General features: G+C 35.8%; 1 protein-coding gene and 1 long non-coding RNA gene across 6 annotated transcripts in view; one reads left to right on the forward strand and one right to left on the reverse strand.

Annotated features, from left to right (window-relative positions):
* LOC126954669 (uncharacterized) overlaps positions 1 to 25663 on the forward strand; it is a 106249-nt gene that overhangs the window by 78582 nt on the left and 2004 nt on the right. The gene's annotated exons all lie outside the window — the stretch shown is intronic.
* Positions 1 to 25663, reverse strand: part of KLHL5 (kelch like family member 5) — an 81323-nt gene that overhangs the window by 29270 nt on the left and 26390 nt on the right. For all 5 annotated transcript variants that reach the window (XR_007725680.1, XM_050790357.1, XM_050790354.1 and 2 more), the window contains 4 exons: positions 20725 to 20907; positions 16059 to 16195; positions 15133 to 15329; positions 10544 to 10756 (listed from right to left, as the gene is read on the reverse strand). Coding sequence is in view for 4 of the 5 variants with exons in the window: in XM_050790354.1 (XP_050646311.1) it covers positions 10544 to 10756; positions 15133 to 15329; positions 16059 to 16195; positions 20725 to 20907 (730 nt within the window). In the remaining variant the exon portion in view is untranslated. The remainder of the gene's footprint in view (positions 1 to 10543; positions 10757 to 15132; positions 15330 to 16058; positions 16196 to 20724; positions 20908 to 25663) is intronic.

Genomic DNA, 25663 nt, shown 5'->3' on the forward strand with positions numbered 1-25663 from the left:
GAGTAGCATAAATGGTATACTCTAAAATCTTAGTACTGTAGTGCTTATCTCTGGGTAGTAGGAATACTGGCGCTTTTTAAATAAAGTTTTTTTTATTACTTTTCTATAATTTCCAGATTTTCTAAAATAAATAATTTTACTATTAAAATCAGAACTAATTCTAATGGAAGAATAATTATAAGTGGGAGTTGACTAATTATGCTGCGTTAACTTTGCTAAACAATGTCCAACTAACAACTGCAAAAGCAAAAGTTACCAATTTCTCAAGGGACAAAGAACTCCAAACAGTGATTGGTCTAAAAACATTAAAATCCCTTTTGTGTCACTGAATCCAACTTTATATATTTATATAACACAAATACAATTTTTATATGTTTATATAGCACAATACGATTACACCTTGTCTTTTTAAAAATGATAGTCTTTTAAAAAATAAAATGAAAATACGATCACATTGGAAATTAAATAAAACAAAAACAATTTAAAATCTTTTCCTTTTGTGCTTGGTTCTCCATCCCCCCTCCCCATCCTGCAATTCTTCCCTGCTTTATAAAAACAACCTGGTGTGCAGCCTTTCATATTTTCTTCATATTTATGCAATCCTCTGCTGACATAATTCTCATACATTTATATGTATAACATATATAAATACATGTAGTAATTTTTACAGTTTTTTCTTTTAGTAATTGTTTTATTATATGCTTTGCTGCATCTTACCATCTTTACTCAACATTATCTCACGAAAATTCCTCCAGGTCTTCTGAAAAGGTATAGTTCTGATCTATTCTTTTTTTTTTTTTTTTTTTTTTTTTTGAGACGGAGTCCTGCTCTGTCGCCCAGGCTGGAATGCAGTGGCACGATCTTGGCTCACTGCAAGCTCTGCCTCCCAGGTTCACGCCATTCTCCTACCTCAGCCTCCCAAGTAGCTGGGACTACAGGCGCCCGCCACCACATCCGGCTAATTTTTTGTATTTTTAGTAGAGATGGGGTTTCACTGTGTTACCTGGGATGGTCTCGATCTCCTGACCTCGTGATCTGCCCACCTCGGCCTCCCAAAGTGCTGGGATTACAGGCGTGAGCCACCGCGCCCGGCCTAATCTATTCTTTTTAATAACTGAAAAATACTCTATAGTATATAGATATGCTAATTTTTTAGCCATTTCCTTATTACAGACATTAACTTTGTTGCAGTATGTACATACATATATTCATATGTATATATACATACATGCATATGTAAATATACTTTTTTCTGCTACTAAAAACAAGTCCAGTACAAAAGTCCTTATGATTAATTTTTACCTTTATAGGATAGATTTCTAAGAATTGAATTGATTCCAGGTGGGTCAAAGTATATATGTATGTATGTATGCATGTGTGTGCACATATATGTGTACCTGTGTGTGTCTATGTGTATGATCAATGTTGTCAGATTATTTTCCAGAGTGGCTCACATTCCATTATAGTCATGTATAATAAAGTGGCTCACATTCCATTTTATATATATATAGAGAACCATGTATACATATATATATCTAGAGAGAGAGAGAGCGCCCTATACATATAGCCACGTATATAGCCATATATATGTATATACGGCCATATATATGTGTGTCTATATATAGAGACAGCCATGTATAGCAAAGTAGCTCACATTCCATTATAGCCATATATAAGAGCACAAGACCACAACATTCCTGCCAGGAATAAGTGTTTTAGCTCTTTTTGTTAATGATATCACATTTTCCCTTTAATTTGAATTTTTCTGATAAGTGAATATAAGCATTTAAAAATATTTTGACCATTTGTACTTTTTTCTTCCTTTATCTGCCTCCTTTTGTCTACTATCTTTTGATTAAAAATTTGTAAGAGTTCCTTATAATACACACACTAATCCTTTATTTTTCAACTGTATTTTTCTAGATTTTTAATCATTTGTCTATTAAGGTTGTTTCATAATACTTTTGCTATTCAAATAATTTTTCATTTTTAGGTCATCAAATATGTGTCTTTCTTTTCATAGTCCTGCTTAGAAAGTCTTTTTGCTTCAGTTTGTAGATGTAGTCTCCTAGATTATCTGGCAAGATTTTATTGTTTTCTTTCATTTAGGCCAAGGATCCATGTGAAATTCATTTGTTTTGGAATTAATGTTTAAAAAGAGTAAGAGTGGAGGAGCATTTTTATTTTCTTTAAGATCAAGAGCCAGTTCTGTACCACTTAATAAATAACCCCCTTCATTTCCAACTGAATTGAATCTTGGTCATATATTACATTCCATAAATAGATCTCAAGGTATATGAGGTTTTTCTTTTAATTCTTTATTCTGTTCTATCGATCTATTTGTCTACTCCTATTTCTAAATAGCATATTTTACTACAGTGTCTTTATAGCATATTCTGATACCCGATATTTTTAGGTTGTCCCTTGCTGTTAACTTTCATAGCTTTCTTGGCTATTATTGTGCCTTTATTTTTCATGTAAACTTAAGACAAATTTATCCAGTTTTTTTTTTATCCTGATTCTCTTGGAATTCTAATAAGAACTTAAATTTATTTATTAATTAAATTTATTAATTTTATTAATTTTTGAAGAACTGATGTTTTTATATTAAGTCTTTCTGTTCAAGAAGCCTTTCCATTTGTTGTATAGCTTTCTACATATTATACCTTTCTTGATTATACATTTCCTATATATTTTATTATTTTCATTGCTATTGGGAATGGGTTTTAAAAGTTTATTTCATATATGTTTTGCAGGAGAGAAAATCTACTGATTACACTTGTATTAACCTATTACTTTATCAAATTCCCTTATTAAGCTCTATGTGTTATGCAAATAATCATAACTGTCACCAAATAGGGATAGTTGAATATCTTTTTCTAATGTGTATGCCAATTATTTTATTATTGCAATTGCTAAAGCATTCTAAAGAATGTTAAATAATTAGGATGATAGAGTATCTTGTTTCTGGTTTGAATTGATATGGTTTTAGTGTTTCATTATTTAGGACAATAGTTGCTGTAACATTTAGTCATCTATTTTTATTATATTCAATAAAGATAATATAGATTTTCATTGTTTGTTTGTTTGGTTTTTTTTTTTTGAGACGGGATGTCTCACTGTCGCCCAGTCTGGAGTGTGGTGGCGCAATCTCAGCTCACTGCAACCTCTGCCTCCCAGGTTCAGGCAATTCTCCTGCCTCAGCCTCCTGAGTAGCTGGGATTACAGGCCTGCACCACCACATCCAGCTAATTTTTGTATTTTTAGTAAAGAAGGGCTTCACCATATTGGCTAGGCTGGTCTTGAGCTCCTGAACTCAAGTGCTCCTCCTACCTTGGCCTCCCACAGTGCTGGGATCACAGGCATGAGCCACCATGCCTTGCCCCTTCATAGGTTTCTTAATGATCATTTCATTATTCCTGGAAAAAGACCTTTCTGGTCAGAGTGTATACTTTCGATACACTGCGGGTTGTATTTGTTATATTTCTTTACAATTTTATTGGGGCATATTTTACATGTCCTAATTTATCCATTCCAAGTACACAATTCAGTGATTTGTAGTAAATTACCAAGTTGTGGAACCATTACCATAAAACCGTTCTGAAACATTTTCTTCACCTCAATTACATCCCACATGCCCATTTACTGTTGATCCTCATTCCCGTCTTCTGTCCCAAGCACTAATCTGTCTCTACAGATTTGCTTTTGCTGGACATTTCATATACAGAGAATCACAATGTGGAGACTCTGGTGTCTTGCTTCTTTCCCTTAGCATACTTTTGAGACTTGTCCCTGCTGTAGCTACTCATATCAGTGCTTCATTTCTTTTTATCGTTGAATAATATTCCACTGTCGGTCTATTCCTCATTTTATCCATCCATTCATCAGTTGATAGATGCTTCTTAGGTTGCTTCCAGTTTCAAGCTATTATGGATAAAGCTGCCAAGAACGTTTATGTACAAGTCTTTGTGTGGATATATTTCTCTTGGGTAATTATTACCTAGGAGTAGAATTGCTGGGGCATATGGCAAATTTATGTTTAACTTTTTAAGAAACAACCAAACTTGTTTTCTAAAGTGGCAGCACCACCTTACATTCCCACCAGCATTGTACGAGGGTTCCTGTTTTTGCACATCCTCACCAATTGTTAGTTTGTCTCTATTTTAGCCATTCAGGAAGGTGGAAAATGTGGTTTTATTTTGCATTTTCCTAATGACTAATGATGTTGATGATATGTTCATGTTTTTATAGAGGAAGAGGGAAACAGTCTCTAAAAAGAGTCACTATAAAAAAGTTGGTGGCATTTGGAAACTAGCACTGCATACCAAAGGCAAAAAAGCCAAAATAAGACATAAGTCCCCTGACCTACACCAGAATTTACATTTTGGTATTAATTACTCCACATTTTTTTCTATGCATACAAAACATAGTTATACTTGTCACAGAAACCATTAGTGAATATGCATAAAGTTGGCTCATTAAGGTTAATTTTAATGTTTATGTTAATTCTATTATATACAATTACTTTAGTCGTTTCTAAATAAAAATATGTGAAAAAAATGTAGAAAGTAAACTCTTGGGAGACTCAATAGTAACTGCAATTTGAAGCAAAGTATATTTCCTAATATACAGATAGTATATATAAATTATGAATAAGTAGGATTAATTACATTTGAATTAAAAAAGTCATTAATCTAAGTATCAGATTAATCAAATGGGAGGAACCAGATATCATTTAGAAAATTATTCAGAAGACACTGAGAGAAAACTACAAAATATATATTCTCATGTACTCTGCATTTTTGGTGAATACTAAATGCCTTCCCTGCTATAAAAGAAGAGCAAATTATTAAAATGAAAGCATTCATAATACAGGAACAAAGTTTCATTTTGTAAATTTTTATCCTCATTCATATTTGTTCACCTTATGACTACTGCTCTAAAACTGTCCCCTCAAACACAAATAGAATGTGAATAATTTATGAACTCTATACATGTTAAAAAAATGTTTTGGAGGCTGGGCAAGGTGGCTTATGTCTATAATCCCAGCATATTGGGAGGCTTAGGCAGGAGGATCACTTGAGGCCAGGAGTTTGAGAGCAGCTTGAGCAACAAAGTGAGACCCTGTCTCTACAAAAAATTAAAAAAAAAAAAAACTAGTCAGATGTGTGATGGGGCACAGCGACTGTAGTCTCAGCTACTCGAGAGGCGGAGGTGGGAAGATGACTTGAACCCAGGAGTTTGAGGCTGCAGTGAGCTATGATTGTGCCACTACACTCAAGCCTGGGTGACAGAGTGAGACCCTGTACAAAAAAAAAAAAGTTGTTTTAGTATCAAGACCTTGTAAACCAAAAGAATGCTAAAGGTAAATACTGACTCATTTTATATTTCCGACTTTCTTTAGAAAACAATACTAAACTGAGAGTAGAATAGCAGAGACTCAGATACTTATAAATTCAGGCTAAATATTGAAAACATTTACAATTTAGGTGTCAAAATCTTTTAAATAATGTATATACGTTCTAGTATTTCTAGTCACATGGTTTACAATTTGATCAAATTGAAATGTTTGGAATGCTTTCAAAAGTAAGATAAAATCAATCACAGTACTTTGAGAAGCTGAGGTGGGAGGATCACTTGAGTCCAGTAGTCGAAGACCACTCAGGGCAACATGGTGAGACCCTATTTCCACAAAAAAATTTTAAAAACTGGCTGGGCACTGTGGCTCACGCCTGTAATCCCAGCACTTTGGGAGACCGAGGTGGGTGGATCTCTTGAGGTCAGGAGTTCAAGACTAGCCTGGCCAACATGGTAAACCCTGTTTCTACTAAAAATACAAAAATTAGCCAGGCATAGTGGCATGTGCCTGTAATCCCAGCTACTCAGGAGGCTGAGGTACGAGAATCGCTTGAACCCAGGAGATGGAGGTTGCAGTGAGCAGAGATCGCGTCACTGCACTCCAGCCTGTGCGACACAGCAAGACTCTGTATCAAAAAGAAACACACAAACAAAAATTTTAAAAACTGGCTGGGCATGGTGCTGTTGGTGGTGTGTGTCTGTAGTTCCAGCTACTCAGGAGGCTGAGGTGGGAGGATCTCTTGGGCCCAGGGGATTGAGGCTGCAGTGAGCCATGATCATACCACAGCACTCCAGCCTGTGCAATAGAGTGAGACCCTGCCTCAAAATAATAAAATAAAATGACCATAAATACTTCTCTTCTGGATTATTCAGAGTTTTTAAAAAAGTCATACAAAGGTCTGGCACGGTGGCTCACGCCTGCAATCCCAGCATTTTGGGAGGCTGAGGTAGGTGGATCACCTGAGGTCAGGAGTTTGAGACTAGCCTGGCCAACATGGTGAAACCCTATCTCTACTAAAAATACAAAATTAGTTGGGCATGGTGGCTTGTGTCTGTTAATCCCAGCTACTCGGGAGGCTGAGGCAGGAGAATCTCTTGAACCCAGGAGGCAGAGGTTGCAGTGAGATAAGATTGCATCACTGCACTCCAGCCTGGGCAAAAAGAGCAAAACTCCATCCAAAAAAAAAAAAAAAAAAAAAAAAAAAAAAAGCCATACAACAATGATCATCAGGCATTATTTCCTATATTATTTTAAGAATCTACTGGCCGGGTGCGGTGGCTCAAGCCTGTAATCCCAGCACTTTGGGAGGCCGAGACGGGCGGATCATGAGGTCAGGAGATCGAGACCATCCTGGCTAACACAATGAAACCCCGTCTCCACTAAAAATACAAAAAAATTAGCCGGGCGTGGTGGCGGCGCCTGTAGTCCCAGCTACTCGGGAGGCTGAGGCAGGAGAATGGCGGGAACCCGGGAGGCGGAGCTTGCAGTGAGCTGAGATCCGGCCACAGCACTCCAGCCTGGGCGACAGAGCGAGACTCCGCCTCAAAAAAAAAAAAAAAAAAAAAAAAAAAATCTACTGTTGGAGACACTATGATAAAATTACTGCATGTAAGTTGAATCCCTTCTAGCCAGGGTAAGTGGAATGTTTCATATTAACAGAGTAGGATAAAATCTCATTTAGTTGGTATCACTGGAAAAGGAGCTATTTCATAAAAATAAATTCTCTTGGTAATCAGACCTAATCTGAATTTTAAAAATATTAGTCATTTATTATTTGATTGGCATATGGCAATTTAATAATTGTTATATTTTCCTACCTTTTAAAATAAAACATACAGGATACAATCCAACACTTTCTTCATTATTTTAGTGTCTACTTCAAAACTTTATTATCTGATAACTCTAATTCTGCAATCTTGCCATTCACTTTTGGCAATGGAAAAAAACAACCCTGCCAGTATCTCTAAACGTCACAGTACTGCAGCACAGTATTATCACTGTAGGAAAGAAAAACGTTCTGAGAGGTAAAGTAACTTGTTTAAATTATACAAGGCAATGTGGCTTCCATCACCACTACTTATGGTGGACAATGGTTCTCACACTTGAGGATGCATCAAAGCCACTGGAAGACTTATTAAAACACCATTTGCTAGGCCCCAGCCCCAGAGTTTCATATTCAGTAGGTGTGGGGTGAGGCCTAATCTGTATTTCCAAGAAGTTCCAAGTAGTGCTGATCTTCCTGTTAGGGATCACACTTTGAGAACCACTGGGCTAATCCACTGGATTTCCCTTCCTTGTCTTCTCTGTAGCAAAGGATGATGATAAAACTTCGTCCTTTTTGAAGTATGATATCGATTTTTAATAACACTCCAGTTATTTAGCCAGGTTTGGGAACAACCTCTATATACTGTGTCTCCTAGGGTTCCATCCCAAGCACTCTTGTGTACTCCTTGGCCAGTGTCATTCTCTTGCCTTTGGATTCAACAATCTAAGGAAGTAGTTGACTTTAGAGTCCTTAGACTCTAAAAGAATTAAAGGTGCCAAGAAGCTTTGGGAACATGATTCTTCAACTTCCTTCCCCATTCCCTGAATTAGCTCTTCATTCTATATTCCTTGTTTCAATCGAGAGCACCTTTTAATCAGCCTAATTGCACAAATCAGAGTCAGTCTCAATTCCTCTTTTCGTATAATCTCACCATTCAATCATTAAGTTTTGTCAAACAGACCTCATAAATAGCTCTTGAGCCTGGTAATTTCTGTCTATATCCATTGCCAGAGTGTGCCTCATTCACTTGTCTGAATTCCAAAAGCCTTCCTAATGGGTTTTTGGCTTTGACCCCTCAGATCCATTCTCCACAATGCAGTTACAGTAACCTTTCTGAAATAAAATTATAATTATTCCATTCCTATTAAAAAATCCTTTAGTGCTTCCTCCTTGCTTTCAGGATAAAATTCAAACTCCTTGGCATAACTAGAGGTTCTCCATGTTCTGGTCCATTCCGCTCTTCAGCCTCATCTCTTGACTTTATCCCCTTTTATTCCTACACTCTACCTTCACATTCCAAAATACAATATATTTGCTCGTGACTTCATGATGAAGTACAGCTCCTATTTCTCCTGGTTATCATGCCCCCTCTTTTGGGTGGCTAATTCATAATGTGGATCAAATAACACTGTAAGAAGTTCTCCCTGCTTTCTCGTCAACCCCCCCTTTTGGGTGGGTTACTTCCATTATTTTCAGAATGCCACATTCACGTATCTGTCACAGTCTTCATCTCATTATAATCACTGATTTATTTTTTAATCTATTTCTTCCTCCATCTGATACCATCTCCCTGCTACCTCCAGCAATTTTACACACAGTACATTCAAGAGGCAGAATGGTTGGTTTAGTGGATAAGGTACAGAACTGTTCTTGGGTTCAAGTCCCACCTCTGCCTCTTATTAGCCCTATGATGTTAGCCAAATAGCAAAAACCAGTTAAAACCACAATGCAGAAAGAGAGGAATTTATGCAATCACACTGTGATTTTGAACATATGGATTTACTTTTTTGGTCTGTCACTTCATTTGCACAACAGGTGTTGGAACAAATGATCTCCAAAATGCCTTTCAACCCTAAGAACTTATGGCTAGGATTACCAGTAGTATCCCGGATAAGAGATATTTTAAAGGTCTATGAGTGTCGTGCAAATATAGTATCATGAATATTTGAAACTACAGAAGTGAACTAAATTGTCAGGTTACTTAATTGCACAGATTCTTTTCAAAGTCAAATAGGATTTTTCAGATTTGGTTTGATTTCATCTAGAAAGAATTTTTTAAAATCTGCTAAGTAGCAGTAAAAATGTAACTCCCTTTTAAAAATCTGATTTCAAGAGAAACATTTTATCATGTTACTTTTCCTGAATTATCAACTCATGCAGTTCCAGTCCTATGTATTTATACAATATTCTATTTCTGAAGAGGAAGGTCTTACAAAGCATCCACATTGATTACTGTCTCTGTAACGTAAAGAACAGTAACTTTTGCTCACAGCAGCAGGAAATAATGCATTATGCTTAAGATAACTGCAAATAAGAGAACATTTATGACACTTTAAAAAAAGAAAAAGAAAGTCTGAACTTGAACAGTAACAGCTCATTCTTTTTCTGCTTTCAAAACCTCTTTCACCATTCAAGGCCTTGAGATAGGCAGCAAAGTATGCAGGGAAAATTTTTATATACTCCAGTGAAAATTGTAAAAAGGGGAAAACTATGCATGTAAATGTTATGACTGATTCCCTTGAATGCACCAACTAGATAGCTCTGAATTCTGAAATAATATTTTTATTCATAGCACATTTTATGTAATAGCACATGTTTCTGATCCTTATAATAATCCTGTGAGATTGTCAGGGAAGACATTATCTCTACTTGACAGATGAAGAAACTGAGCTGTGTGAATATGCCAAGTCACAGAGTTTTAAAATGTCAGAGCTTTGACTACTAATATACCTTATTAATCTATATATCACCAGAATCCAATATTTTGTGGACACTTTATTAAACATGTGGCAAAGAAATTAAGCTAAATTTTCTGGTTTCTAGAGTCCAGTGCTCCTTTTATTAGCAGTTTTAGTAATTCTCCTCCAATTGGTAGGATAGGTTTGTAGCTGAGTCAATTAAATTACTAACCCCAAATCAAGAATGTTACTTAACTGAGGATGGGCATGGTGGCTCACGCCTGTAATCCCAGCACTTTGGGAGGCCAAGGCAGGCAGATCACCTGAGGTCAGGAGTTTGAGACCAGTCTGGCCAATATGGTGAAACCCTATCTCTACTGAAAAATATAAAAATTAGCTGGGCATGGTGTCACGCACCTGTAATCCCAGCTACCTGGGAGGCTGAGGCAGGAGAATAACTTGAACTGGGGAGGCAGAGGTTGCAGTGACCTGAGATCGGGCCACTGCACTCCAGCCTGAGCAACAAAGCAAGACTCCATCTCAAAATAAAATAAACAAAAAAAACCAATGTTACTTAATTGAAGCAATTTAGGTAGCCAGATCTTCTGGACTGAAAACATAAGCAGAATTTTGTTAGCTACTATCTTTTCACCTACACGTTTCATAGGAATACATGTAAAATTACTTTCTTTGATAGAATAGGCAAAGAAAAATTCCTATAAACAAGTACCTATTAATTACCTGTGGTGCAAGAAGAGGTAGCCTAATATAAGCCAAAAGTTTACTTAGATCTTTCCGTCTCTGTTCCAAATCATGACGGACCCAAGTAAGAAGTGCATTCAATATTGTCTCCTCATTAGGAATGTTCATGTCATCACTTGCCAAGAGCTTTGCAATTTCGCTGGCTGGTAATAATACAAATTCCTGGTTTCTGATTACTTCCATGAAATGCTCCTAGAGGGAAGAAATAGCAGATAAACAATATTGTCCCTTCTGACCATCACAATTTACTTAGAAGAAAGTAAAAGCTTTTTGTGTTAGCTACCAAACACAATTTATATTTTAGACCTTACAATGTACTACTACTTGTTAGGAAAGAAACACAGCAGAGAAAAAAAAATTAAACTGCAATTATGTTGTTAAACATATATAAGTAGAATTAAAGTGTTATATCACTTATTACATTTAAAAAATGGACCTGGGACATTTAAGTATTGCTACACTCAAGTTAGGAAATACTTTTGGCAATTCTTTTGAAGGAAGAGAGAAAAAATGAATTAGACACTGAGATGTATGATACTCTAACACGAGAAGTGGTTGGATTTGTGGTTTGGATTTGTAGGTGCTGAAGAATTTGGCCAGCAGTGGAGCCAAACACCTAGAGAGCTTGGTTACTTCTCTAACTAGGAAATGGCCTCCAGGGTGGCTAGATTTTCCAGAACCTTTCTAGACCACAGATGTCTTCTCAGATCCTCCCTGGAATAAGTATTGTCCTTAGGGTTATACTACAACCATACTGGTCTTCAAAGTCGTTTTAATGATATTTATAAGACCATCTAGGATTTTGGGTCTGTTTTCAAATTTTTAATCTCTTTTAAGGGTCTGTTTTTTAATTTGTTATATGTTCTAAGTGTCTGTTTTTAAATTTTTAATCTCTTCTAATATAATTTACAAAGCTCTTTTGGTCTCATAGGAAAAAGGACCAAAGGGGGGGAAAAAAGTAGTGACCTACAATGCCCTGGGATCAGGACATTAGATGACTCAGTCCTGGCCTCACGTTAGAATCAAATCCTCTATAATTGGAAATGGGAAATAAAAATGCCGTTAGGTGTGAGATGACCTTGATAGGCTATTATGCTAAATAATCAGGAGAGAAGGAAACCATACCATCTGATTTGAAAGGTTGTAAGTCTTAATGAATGGATAGTTGACATAGTTATAATATAAATGCAAATGCTAGACACATATTGTCCCTTAATGTTTTTCTCATATTTCCTGATGTATTATCGCTGTCTCAGCATGCAGAGGCTCACTAAAGAAGCTAAGGCTGTTTAAATTAGAGCTAGAGATAAGGACTATCAATAACTATCTTCTATATTAAAATGAGAATTATATTTTCCATATAGCCTGTGGTAACCCGAGTGAGGTACTGATCTAAAATATATATTAGCTTGGCATTCTTATCAGTAGAAGTTCTAAAGGGGAAAACCATTCATGAATAATTAATGAAGTTCAATTGCTTCAATTTATCACGATTTCTTCAAGGATGTCTAAATGAGTCTATTTTAAATGATGGATCATCATTTCAGAAACATATTTTAATAAAACTTCAATGCTAGAATGGCTCCAAGCAAAAGGTTCTATTGAATTGCATACTGACATTCTTTTAGAAACACATAGCAAGAGCTACAAAAATGTTGAAACTCTCAACCCAGTTATCCCATTTGTAATTTAAACCTTAATAAATAATTTGTAAGCAAAAAACAAAGCTGAATACCTAACAATACTTCTCTGTATTATTATTTACAGTGGTAAAAAATGGAAAATAGCCTACATGTTCAGTTATGGGGAGCTGTATATTAAATAAGCATTAAAAATTTCAAAGACAAAGATCACGTAGCTACATGGAAAGATACTTATGATAAAATGTTAGGTGAGACTGTGAAGAAACTGAAATAATAACATGTATTTCCAATTCCTTAAACATATAAAGTATAATCGACAGATATATACATTGGTATGACTATGCCATACTTTCAAATGGCATTAACTGGATTTCATCAGTAACAAAAGGACTATCATGTAAATATTCACTTGACAAATTATTTGTTGATATATCTATTTCAGAATAATGCCCATTCCATTGTAGTATAATTTACATTAAGTGAAAATTGAGTTTTTCAACAACTTATGAAATACTACTGAACTCAATCAAGGTTGAATACAAAGTATTTTTCAAAGGTATTAATTTGGTTTTGAAGCAGCTACTTTAGCAGATCTCAATGTTTTTTATAAGTCTTCTAGATTGAGAAAGACAATTTTAAATTTTAAAATTAAATGTTTTTATTTGTGTCATAAATTTGAAATGACAATAAATAGTTGTAATGATACAACCAGTCTTAAGACTTTTTTAGAGGTTATATGACTTGCTCCAGGTCATGTTCAGTGGCAGGGAGAATGAGAAAACAGGTTTCCAGATTCATGGATCCTGGGGAGGACTCCTCATCCTTTACCACTTGTATTCGTGCAGGATCAGTGAACATCCCCAGTCCATGCACCATTCACTGATTGGACTCACTGGCGTGGTATTATGCTGTATATTTTAAATCCATATTAAAATACACACAACTATCATGCTACCAAACACTTGCTAGCACTGTGCCCTTTCCCCCTTTGGAATAGTTTTTAAGCAAATGAAATTATGGAGGGATTTATTTAAATTGAAGATTGAATTTTGCAATACATTTTCATTTGGTTCCCATAGCAACAATTCAAATCAGACAATCTGCCTCTAAATTACTTATTGTTATTAGAATTCAATTTCATGTCTCTGTTAAAACTGAATAATGTTAAATAATGGCCTTGAGAAAAAAAATCTACCACAACTAATTGGCTATGAAAATAGCTTTAAAAACATCCAGCTAATTTAAATTTAATTTCTGTGTAAGCCTTAAAGCAGCAAGCGTGCCTCTACTGTAAACAACAGGAGTGACCTAAATGCATACAAATGTTTTCACCTGAATAAAACTCCTTCCTAGAAAAAAGATGATTATTCAAATTATAAACTGATTATGAAGAAAAAAATCCAACTTTATATTCATCTCATTCAAAAAAGTAGTTGAAATCGCAGGTGTATGGTTAAAATGAGAATCTACAAAGAAAGATAAAGACTGAGGGAAAAAAACATTTCAATGGACTTAATTTTTAAAACGTCAACATAATAGCACACTAGGGCTATATATTATTGTCCTGTTGTACAATCTCTTATTTTTCCAGTTGAGGCTCTGTGACTATCATAAACAAGAAACATTCCTGAGAAAATGATTACACCACAGGGAGGAAAACCAATCATAAAGGCTGTGGTTTTGTGAGTGCTTTTGTTCCCTCTCATAAATTTCTATTGTGTTGGATAGGAAATCTATATAATGATGATGACAACAATGGAATGAGACTCACTGACTGGATATATGACATGCCAATCAATGTTCTGACGGCTAAACTTCTATTAACTCATCTAATCCTCACACCAAGCTCAAGAAGTAGACAGAACTGATCTTCCCAATAGTTTGTAAATACCTATTCTTAAAATTTTTCCAAATCTCTATTTCTCTAATTAAAGATTCCTAAAGCACTCTCAATCTTTTCCTAACCCAACTCAATGGAACCATGAAGGAGAGGGTAGGCAAAATAACATTTCCTAAATGCTGATAAAATCAGTAATATCCACAACTGTACACATGTATGTGAATGTTCACATTTTTTCTTCTCTTAGAAACTGTATTGCCCTAAACTGAAGCATTTAAAGCAACAGTTTTTAGTCATTGCTCAGGTGTGAAGAACTAACTGTTACAGTGTGGCAACATGAACATTCCTCAAAAACCCATGCACCCTCCCTTGCCTGCACCCCTCTACTGTTAAGACCATACAGGGTGGTCCTAACACTATGCTCTCAACATGACCTTATTTTCTTACTCTCCTAGGTCAACCCATTTTTTAACTTTTAAGTTCAGGGGTACATGTGAAGATTTGCTATACAGGTACACTTCTATCATGGGGGTTTGTACAGATTATTTCGTTTTATTATCCTTCAGGCTACTGAATCAGAACCTCCTCTATGATTTATTGAGCACATAATTTGCTATAATGAATAAAAACATCATTATACATGGCTGTAAATACTTTTACATAGTCAGATTTATCCTTAACAAAAAGCCTCCCATTCATCCTCTACCAATATGCTGCAACCTCTGTCACCAATTTCTATCAGTGAAATTTCTATCAGTGAATACAATCCTGAAATTCATCCATGTGCAGCAAAGTAAAATGTTTGGGGAGAGTCCTATTTTTAAAAGCAGCAAATCTGAAAATCTTAATGGAACAGGCCTAGGCCACTGTTCTGTTTCCCAGGGACTGCTTTAGGGCTTGATTCATACACCCAGGAGAAGTATTACTCAGTGCTTTCCCATTATAACTCAATGAAAATATGACACACTAGGCAATGAAACTCAATCTCAAGACATGTGGCAGAGCCATGGGAAAACAGTAACATGTAGATAAGCCTGCAACAATAAGAAATATGCATTTGGAGGATACTTTCAAAAAATACATACCATAGTATAATTGTGAGCCACTTTATGCAAATCTGTACAACCTTGGGCATCAGCAAAAGAACGAATTCCAAGACAGTTGGATGGATGAAGCTGTTTCATTAAAAACTTACAGCATGCTTCTACAACCTGTGAAAGCTGAAGAAGGCAAGCTGTAGATAACAGGCACTCAATATTATCTTCTTTTAATTCAAGGCGGCCTTAATGATAAAAAGAAATTCCATTAGCTATGGAACTACATTAACCTTATTTTATAAAATAACTGATGTTAACAGTGGTGGTTCCATGTAAGAGCTCATTACATGCATTACAGACCTACATGGTTTAAGACATCCCAAAACGAAAAAAAGGACTAAATGGAGAAAAATTATTAGCTCCTTGAGACATCTACTAAAATAAAAACTAATGGCTTATTTTCAGAATTTTTAAATGATACATTAGTTAGTAACTTACATCTACTATATACCTGTGTAACTCTCAATTTTTTTTTTTTTTTTTTGAGACAGGGTCTTTTCTATTGCCCAGGCTGGAGTGCAGTGGTGTAACCAATGGCTCACTGCAGCATTGAAATCCTGGGCTCAAGCGATCATCTGTCCCGCCTCAGCTTCCCGAAGTGCTGGGGTTTACAGGTGTAAGCCACTGCATCTGGCCAACTCTCAAATTTTAAATGTAAAAATCTGACACTACATAATTAATTTAATTTTTATATTAACATTTTAAAGGGCCATTCAAAAACTTAATTATGATAACAATTTTAAAGGTTTTAATATGGAGATTTTAATTTATCACCAGGTTAAATACAAAAGGGTAGTGATGACAATGGCAGACTTAACTGTTAGCTATGGCATGCTTTCTAAAAACAGAAATCCGAAATCTAATAATACAACATAAATCTAAGAGGTTTTAATTTACATTTTCAGACTTGTTACCTGTATAAGCATACTGGATCAAGGACCACAATGAATTTGGTTCTACACCTTCCATTTTTATTTCTTCTTGTCTTGCTTCTCTGACATCATTAGTAAACATGGCAGCAAAATAGTCTGAGACAGAGGAGAGCACCAATCTGAGAACACATTAGGAAAAAAAAATCAATGACCACATTCAAGTTGATGTTCATTAATAAATGCTGCTGCTTCTTTTTTTATTTGTTACTCATAGTGCATGGTACTAGGAAATGCGTTTTAAGCTTGACAAATTGCTTTATGCTCTAGTTCCTTCCTTTGAATAATAAATTACCATTACCAAATTTTCTGCTGAGGTGAATGCTTTACCAGCTCACTACTCAAATCATGCTTTATAACATCCAGAAAACAAGCTACAAGCCCATAGCATCAAATCAACTATATAAAGGAAAAAATGTAAAAGTTATTGTTTGCTTATCACTTTTGAAAATAAAGTAAGCCATTTTAAAAAAATTTAATTATAGAGTAGTGAATATATAGGAGACATTTGAAAATGGTTTTTGCTAGCAAGTTTTAAACTTTTATAATAGTCTATTATTATCTTAGTCTGCATTTTGTTAAAAATTATGTTGTAATAACACTATACAACTATATTTTTTATAATACAATTATAAAATATATTAGCTATGTCTCTAAGTTTTTGATGGTCATATATAATACATTTAAATTATAATTTTTTTTTTTTTTGAGACAGAGTCTCATTCTGTCTCCTAGGCTGGAGTGCTGTGATCTCGGCTCACTGCAACCTCTGTTTCCCAGGTTCAAGCAATTCTCCTGCCTTGGCCTCCCGAGTAGCTGGGATTACAGAGATGGCCACCACGTCCAGCTAAGTTTTTTATTTTTAGTAGAGACGGAGTTTTGCCATGATGGCCAGGTTGGTCTTGAACTCCTGGCCTTAAGTGATCAGCCCGCCTGGGCCTCCCAAAGAGCTGGGATTATAGGCATGAGTCAAGGCACCCGGCCTTATTTTTGAAACAGGCATTTTTTCACTGGATAATGTCTTGAAGACATTTCCATTTCAGCACACTTAAATAGATTTTAAATAAATATTTTCATTTTTAAAAGTAATAAGGATTATGATACAGATAATCATTGGGTCCCTCTCTAATTCCATTTTCTTACCTCCCCAGGAGTGGCATTGCTGAGTCATAAGATTTGCCAAAGTAAGGTACCAATTTAGACCCCACCAGCACTGTATAAGACTAACATTTTCCCCATAATATTATCAGATGTTAAAATTTTTGGCTATCTATGTAGTGTTAAATGCCATCTCATTGTTGTTTCAATTTTCATTTATCTGATCGCTAGTGAGGTTTTTCAAATGCTTATTGGCCACCAGTTGCTTCTTCAGAAAATTGCCTATTCATTCATTCATTCATTCATTCATTCAATGAACAAATACTGATGTGTGTCCAATAAGTACTGGGTACTGTTCTAGATACTTGAGATACATCAGGGTACAAAATAAGACAAAAGATCCCTTCCCTTGTGGAGTCTTACATTTAGAGGGTAGGGAGACAATGATCAGCAGAAGTAAATTCTATAGTATATTAAGAGGTGATAAGTGCTCAGGGGAAAAAAAGTAGGGCAAAGGCAAATGGGGAAAGGGTGGTGAGTTTAAATAGGTGGTCTCACTGGAAAGTGACATAGGAAAAGATCTGAAGGAGGTTTAGGATTTGGTCATGCAGGTAACTGGGAATAGCCTTCAGGCAGAAGAAATAGTGCAAAAATCCAAAGGCAGGAGCAGCATGACAGGCACATGCAAGGAACTACAAGAGGTTGAGTGGCTGATGCTGACTGAGCAAGACAGAGACCAATAGGACAATACTAGAGCGATACGGCAGGCTGGATCGCATACGCCATTGCATGTACTTCATCTTTCACACCCAGTGACATGAGGAGTCAATGAAAGATTCAATCAAATAAATGACTGAATCTGTGTTCCACTTTAAAGGATCACCCAGGTAGCTATGTTAAAACAGAATGTAGGGGCAAAGAGTGGAGGCAGGGAGACCAGTTGGGAGGCTTTTGCATCAGTCATCTAAGTGAGATGTTGATGGCTCACACAAGCATGGCAGGTAAGGTAATGAGTTCAGTTTTGGAAATACAGAATTTGAGGTGCTTCTATGAAATTCAGGTTGAAACAGCTTTTCTAACAAACCCATGTTCATAACCTGGACTTTCTGTCACAGTGTATAGTAGTATCTCAATAAATGAATGCTAATTGAGTCACTGAAAACTGTAATACCAAGCCAATTCTTCCTAATGATTTTATTTCCACTTCGGAAAGTTTTTTATTTTTTTTATTTCAATAGGTTTTTGGGCAATGGGTGGTGTTTTGTTACATGAATAGTTCTTTAGTGGTAATTTCTGAGATTTTGGTGCACCCATCCCCCAAGCAGAGTACACTGTACCCAATGTGTAGTCTTTTATCCCTTACTCCCCTCCCACCCTATCCCCTAAGTCCCCAAAGTCCATTGTATCATTCTTTTTTTGGGGGGGGCGGGGGAGACAGAGTCTCACTCTGTCGCCCAGGCTGGAGTGCAGTGGCATGATCTTGGCTCACTGCATCCTCTGCCTCCCAGAATCAAGCAATACTCATAACTCAGCCTCCCAAGTGGCTGGGACTACAGGTTCACGCCACTACGCCTGTCTAGTTTTTGTATTTTTAGTAGAGATGGGGCTTTGCCATGTTGGCCAGGCTGGTCTGGAACTCCTGGCCTCAAGTGATCCACCTCAGCCTTCCAAAGTGCTAGGATTACAGGTCCTGAGCCACCATGCTCGGCCCATTGTATCATTTTTTTTTTTTTTTTTTTTTTTTTGAGACAAAGTCTCACTCTGTCACCCAGGCTGGAGTGCAGTGGCATGATCTCAGTTCACTGCAACCTCCATCGTCTAGGTTCAAGCAATTCTCCTGCCTCGGCCTCCTGAGTAGTTGGGATTACAGGCACCTGCCACCACGCCTGGCTAATTTTTGTATTTTTAGTAAAGATGGTGTTTCACCATCTTGATCAGGCTGGTCTTGAACTTCTGACCTCGTGATCCACCTGCCTCAGCCTCCCAAAGTGCTGGGATTACAGATGTGAGCCATCACGCCTGGCCTCACTGTATCGTTCTTATGCCTTTGCATCCTCATAGCTTAGCCCCCACTTATGAGTGAGAACATATGATGTTTGGTTTTCCATTCTTGAGTTACTTCACTTAAGTCCCCAGTTCCATCCAGGTTGCTGAGAATCCCATTATTTCATTCCTTTTTATGGGTGAGTAGTATTCCATGATATATGTCCACTCTTTATCCACTCGTTGATTGATAGGCATTTGGGCTGGTTCTATATTTTTGCAATTGAAAACTGTGCTGCTATAAACCTGTGTGCAAATATCTTTTTCATAACTTCTTTTCCTCTCAATTGAAAGCTGGTATTGCTGGATCAATTGGTAGATCTACTTTTAGGTTTTTTTTTTTTTTTTTTTTTACTTTTAGTTCTTTAAGGAATCTCCACTGTTTTCTGTAGTGTTTGTACTAGTGTGCATTCCTGCCAACAGTGTAAAAGTGTTCCCTTTTCAGTAATATCTATGCCACATTGATTATTTTTTGATTTTATGACCGTGGCCATTCTTGCAAGAGTAAGGTGGTATTGCATTGTGGTTCTGATTTGCACTCCCCGATCATTAGTGACGTTAACCACGTTTTCATATGTTTGTTGGCCATTTGTGTATCTTCTTTTGAGAACTATCTATTCATGTCCTTAGCCCACTTTTTGATGGGACTGTTTTTGTTTTTGTTTCTTTTCTGATTTGAGCTTTTTGGTAGATTCTGGATATTAGTCCTTTGTTGGATGTATAGATTGTGAAGATTTTCTCACTCTCTGTGGGTTGTCTGTTAACTCACAGACTTTCTTTTGCTGTGCAGAAGTTTTTTAGTTTAATTAAGTCCCATCTATTTATCTTTGTTTTTGTTGCATTTGCTTTTGGGTTCTTGGTCATGAAGTCTTTGCCTAAGCCAATGTCTAGAAGGCTTTTCCCAATGTTATCTCACTTTGAGAATCATAGTGGTGATTAACAATGAACAACTGAATACAGAATTATAAGAAAATGAATTATTTTTTATTAAACAGTTCTTTTCCTTTTCTTACTTCAAGAAATAATATGTAATTTGTAGTAAAGGCTTTTTTTCCCTAGCACTGCTTTTCATACTTCTTGGAAATCAGCAAACAGAAATTGGGATAGATATGTCTATTTTAAAAACTCTTAAGACTTTGTGCTACTCCACTTCACCAGCTTTTCTTCTAAATCCACAAGCTTTAACTGCCATTGAGTTTACTTAAAGTATTTAATAGGTAGAATATCACACAAAAGCTTCTTATAGTAGCTGAAGTCTATACCAAACAGTACCAACTTATCTGAAACTAGTATGTTTTGTTATTGTGCTTCTGTGGCAGGACAATGACCCTTTTAGGATCACCAAACATGTAATAATTTCATATGCACTGTTTTCTTGATGGAAATTCCATGAAGATGGAAATTCCCCTTCCCCAAAACATAATAGTCAATTGAAGTAGGTTACCACAATACACATATCTAAATTACCGAGGAAATACTTAACACATACAGAAATATAGAAAACAACTACCTGTGAGCTGGAATTCTGCGATCACCAGCGACCAAAATTACATCGCACAACTGTTTATGTCTCAAATAGTTTTCCATTTTTTTAAATGTTTGTTCAGCATGATTAAGGGCTTGGAAAAATTCATCTGATGAACATGGCTCCATAGTATGACAGGATGATAATGTCTGACTACTATTGGAAGTCCTGAAAAGAAAAAAAATACACATTTTGAAATATCACTGTCACATTAAAAAGATCTTTGCTATTAAGTCCTTTGAAAGCCTTCAAATGTAATAGAAGAAATCATGCTACCTATCAATATTAATGTATAATCATTCATTTTAGTCTCTTAAAAATCAATGATGCCTTAAGTTATGATTCCTGTAAACACTGTAAGTGAATTTAAACTATTAATTGCTACACGTATTCTTTGTAGTATCTTTTTGTAAGGTCTTTTGTCTGTTAAAGCCAATGTCTCTGCTGAAAAAGAGCGAGCTATATTCATATTGATAACCGTATCTCCTAACCTTGTATTTAAGGATATAAGAGATAACTCATCTTTGAAGGCAGAAAGGCAATTAAATTATTTTGGAGATACAAATTCCAGTCAAGTTCATTAAAAAATATATTGTCATAAAAACAGTGTTATAAATAATTCTTTTGGTTCTCTGTCCAGTCCTCAAAAGCCCAGGTAATCTATAACTTATATTACAGGTTGAAAGAATTTGATAGCCTAATACAGCTGTCTAAAAAATCATTTGAAATTTCTAAATTATAATTTGAAGAGTATGAGTTCTGAGTTCTATGTTCTGTTTTCTTTCTTTCTTTCTTTCTTTCTTTCTTTTTTTTTTAATGGAATTTCACTCTTGTTGCCCAGAATGGAGTGCAATGGTGTGATCTCGGCTCACCGCAACCTCCACTTCCTGGGTTCAAGCAATTCTCCTGCCTCAGCCTCCTAAGTAGCTGAGATTACAAGCATGCACCACCATGCCCGGCTACTTTTGTATTTTTAGTAGAGATGGGGTTTCTCCATGTTGGTCAGGCTGGTCTTGAACTCCTGACCTCAGAAGATCTGCCTGCCTCAGCCTCCCAAAGTGCTGGGATTACAGGCATGAGCCACTGCACCCGGCCTTATGTTCCATTTTCATATGATTTACTGATAAAAACTGTGAAAAAGCGAAAAGGTTAGGACTAAGAATGAAGTCCTGAGCACACATTCCTCCTCACTCTTACCCCCAGTTCTCCTCTCCAGGATCACTTAAATCAAGTAATTAAAGTCGGTTGGTTATGCAATTAACTGTAAAACCACTGACTGTGCCATAACTTAGTTCTCATTTCTCATCAGATCTTCTTTTAAGGATATTATGGTTGTGATATATGCTTTGTTGAATCAAGTCCCACTATATCTTAAGATAATCTTGTTAATATAACTAATAACCTTATCAAAAAAGAAAAAGTCATCATATTTCTTACTTTTAATGTAAAGGGAACTGAAGCCAAGGAGATTAAGTGCCTTGCCAAGAGTCAGAGTTCATTCATGGCAGAGATAGGGCTATCACAGAAACTGCTATGTGTTCACCAAAACATCCCTTTTTCCCCCTGAGAATATAGCTAAACTACATTTCCCAGCCCCTCTTGCAAATAGGTGTGTTCTTATGGAAATGAACTATTACATCACACAGTTCACCTTAAAGTGGCTAAGAACAGGTATGGCTTTTCCGTATTTTCTTTCTCTATCCATAGGTTGAAGGGAGAGGACTGAAGACTTAGAAAAAGGAAGAAGTAAAATACACAAAAGATCACTAAAGCAAGAACATTCACATTGAACTAAGATTTATCTGTTTTAGAAGTTAACAATGCCTTAACTGATAAATATTCTTTCCTAAATCCTCCTAGTCTGATGTATTTTCAGTACCATACAAACATGGGCATCAGATAAATGCCCTTGGAAGATAATTGTCAGTAATGACAACAGAAGTCAAACGTATATTGTCTAGAAAGGATGTGTTGTACACTATGAATATTACTGGTGTAATGACTTGGAAAATTCAAGTCAAGTAATACTCGACTTCACATTTAAGATCGTTATTATAAAAATGGGTTGAATAGTATGTAATTACATATTGTTTATACAAATAAATGAGAATTAGAAACTATTTTAAAATTTAGGAGACAGCATAACATAAGCAAAAAAATAATAGTGGTTTTGATGAATAATAATTTGAAGATTTTGCAGTGGCTCACGCCTGTAATCCCAGCACTCTGGGAGGCTGAGGCGGGTGGATCACAAGGTCAGGAGATTGAGGCCATCCTGGCTAATATGGTGAAATCCTGTCTCTACTAAAAATACAAAAAAAAAAAAATTTAGCTGGGCATGGTGGTACACGCCTGTAGTCCCGCTACTTGGGGGACTGAGGCAGGAGAATCGTTTGAACCCAGGAGGTGGAGGTTACAGTGAACTGAGATCACGCCACTGTACTCCAGCCTCGGCGACAGAGCGAGACTCCATCTCAAAAAAAAAAAAAAAAAAAAAAAAAAAAAAAATATTTAAAATATTTTTTGATAAAGTTTTATACTGTTAAAATACTGACAAATGATTATAAGAGCATTAGTGACCTGAGGAGGGGAAAAAATTATAGTATCTAATTTTTATAAGCCATAAATTCAAGAACAAGTAAATAAATCAAGTACTTCTTTCTTAAGGCTCCTATATTTTGTATCACATTTCTTGTACTTCATATCAAATTATAAGTAATGATTAAACAAATAAATTAGTTGAATGTTTCTTGAGTGATGAACTGCCATCAACTAACACAGATGCTACTTTGTAATACTATCATATTGTTATTATAGGCTACTTCTGATGTTGGCATATGCCCAGTTAATAATTTTCTCGTCAAGAACTTTCAGAGTATTTTGGTTCAGATGCTGAAACAAGTCAGGATAACCGGGGAGCATTTCAGTCTCAGTGTTCAAGGCCTCATACCCTGAGACTGATTCAATAGGTCTGAGGTGAGATTTGAACATCATATTTTAAAAATAATTTTATTTTCAATATTATTGACAAATAACAATTGTATATATTTATAGGGTATAATGTGAAGTTTTGATACGTGTATATGTGGTGAACTGCTAAAATCAGGGTAATTAACAAATTCATTACCTTTAATATTTATCCATTCTTTATGGTGAAAAACATGTAGAGCCCTCTCTTTTAGCTATTTAAAGCCCTCTCTTTTAGCTATTAACCATAGTCACCTTCCTGTGTTCTAGCACATGAGAACTTGTTCCTCCTAATTGTAACTTTGTGCACACTGACCCAAGTCTCTCTTTGGCACTCCCCACCCTCAGCCTCTGGTAAGCACCTCTGGTAAGACTTCCTTACTCTTTTTTCTCCTATTACATCTTTTGTTTAGCATGTAATAGGAAAAGAGAATTAAGGAGGTATTGGTGAGCGATTAAGCCCATTTTAGGAAGTTCTAGAGCTGTGCTGTCCAATACAGTAGCCACTAGCCCCATGAGGCTCTTTTAATTTAAATAAAAATTTTTAATTCAGTTCTTTAGTTGGACTAGTCGTATTTCAAGTGTTCAACAGTCTCTCGGGGCTGGTGGCTACCAAATAGGATGGTACAGATATGGAACATTTCCATCAATGCTGAAAATTCCATTGTGCAGTGCTGGTCTAGAGTCCTATAGACCTGGGTTCAACTCTCACTCTGTCACTCACTAGGTATAATTCTGGACAAGTTATTTAACTTCTCTAAGGCTTACTTTCTTTAACAGCACAACAGAAATAATACATAGTGCTGTCTTTTAGGGGATCCCTCAAGAGAGGATTATTAAATGATATAATGCATGCACAGCCCTAGGGCAGATTAGTATACAATCGAGGAAAGCTACTGTTAGTAGAACCCTACTTTTCAGTGGCCAATGGGAAGGCCTGTAATTATAGTCTTTTGTCTTTATATAATGTTGTTTGGATGGTTGTCTTTTTTAAAGAAATGATCCCTGGTATTATCATTTTTCATAACTAAATTTCATACTTCTTATTTAAAATGGCTTTTAGTAAACATCCTAACCCACAACACAAATATCCAGGAATAGGCCATTCCTGAAGCATTTAAAATATATTTCTCTCTGATTTCTACTTGATCTTTTACATAACAACAGAGGAAATACATCTAACATCTCTGCTTAGTTTTACTTATATGATACCACTAAGATAGTAAATCATATTTCAAAAAATTACATAAGATCATTCAAATCTTTTATATTAGACTTTCACTGTAATGAATACATTGCTGAATATTTCTAGTCTACAGGGAAACATTTAATTTGTAGCTTATGTCTTTCTCTGCAGTAGGCAATGAATTTTAAAGTCAGAAAAATGCCTAAACATAGAAAAGAGGCAAGTATCAAATAGAAACAAGTCACTAACTATTCACAGAGCAAGTACTCTGCATTGCACCAGTTAGAAACTGGGGGAATGCTAAGAAAGATATTATTCCCTAGTGAAGGGACTTGGAATTTGAAGAGTCAAGCTCCATATCTGGAAAAAGTGAATTAGCAACTCTAACCCTTGTAATTCCCCAGATTTTACATGTGCTTACATGTACATGTGCTCACACAATATTCACCATGACCAATACACCTTTTTATTATAAACTATTTAGATCCTTTTACTTTTATCGCCAGAATTTACACTAGAATTTCTTAACGGAGTAATTTTTCAAAAGAAGTTTTACAAATTAATTTATAAAAGTTATACTGTCTATGATTATGAGTAGGAAAAAAAGCTCTTTTGAAACTGTAAAGAGTCTGTTTGGCTCACTCTCTAGGGAAGTGATTTACTCCTAGTTTGTGGCATTCGGAACTCATGTTTTTGCAGAAGTGTGCTTACTATATTACGAATCTTTTGTCATCTTTTACAAATATTGAAAACTACAAGGTGCAAGGTATA

The sequence above is a fragment of the Macaca thibetana genome, chromosome 5 (genome assembly GCF_024542745.1).
Source record: "Macaca thibetana thibetana isolate TM-01 chromosome 5, ASM2454274v1, whole genome shotgun sequence".
NCBI lineage: Eukaryota > Metazoa > Chordata > Mammalia > Primates > Cercopithecidae > Macaca > Macaca thibetana.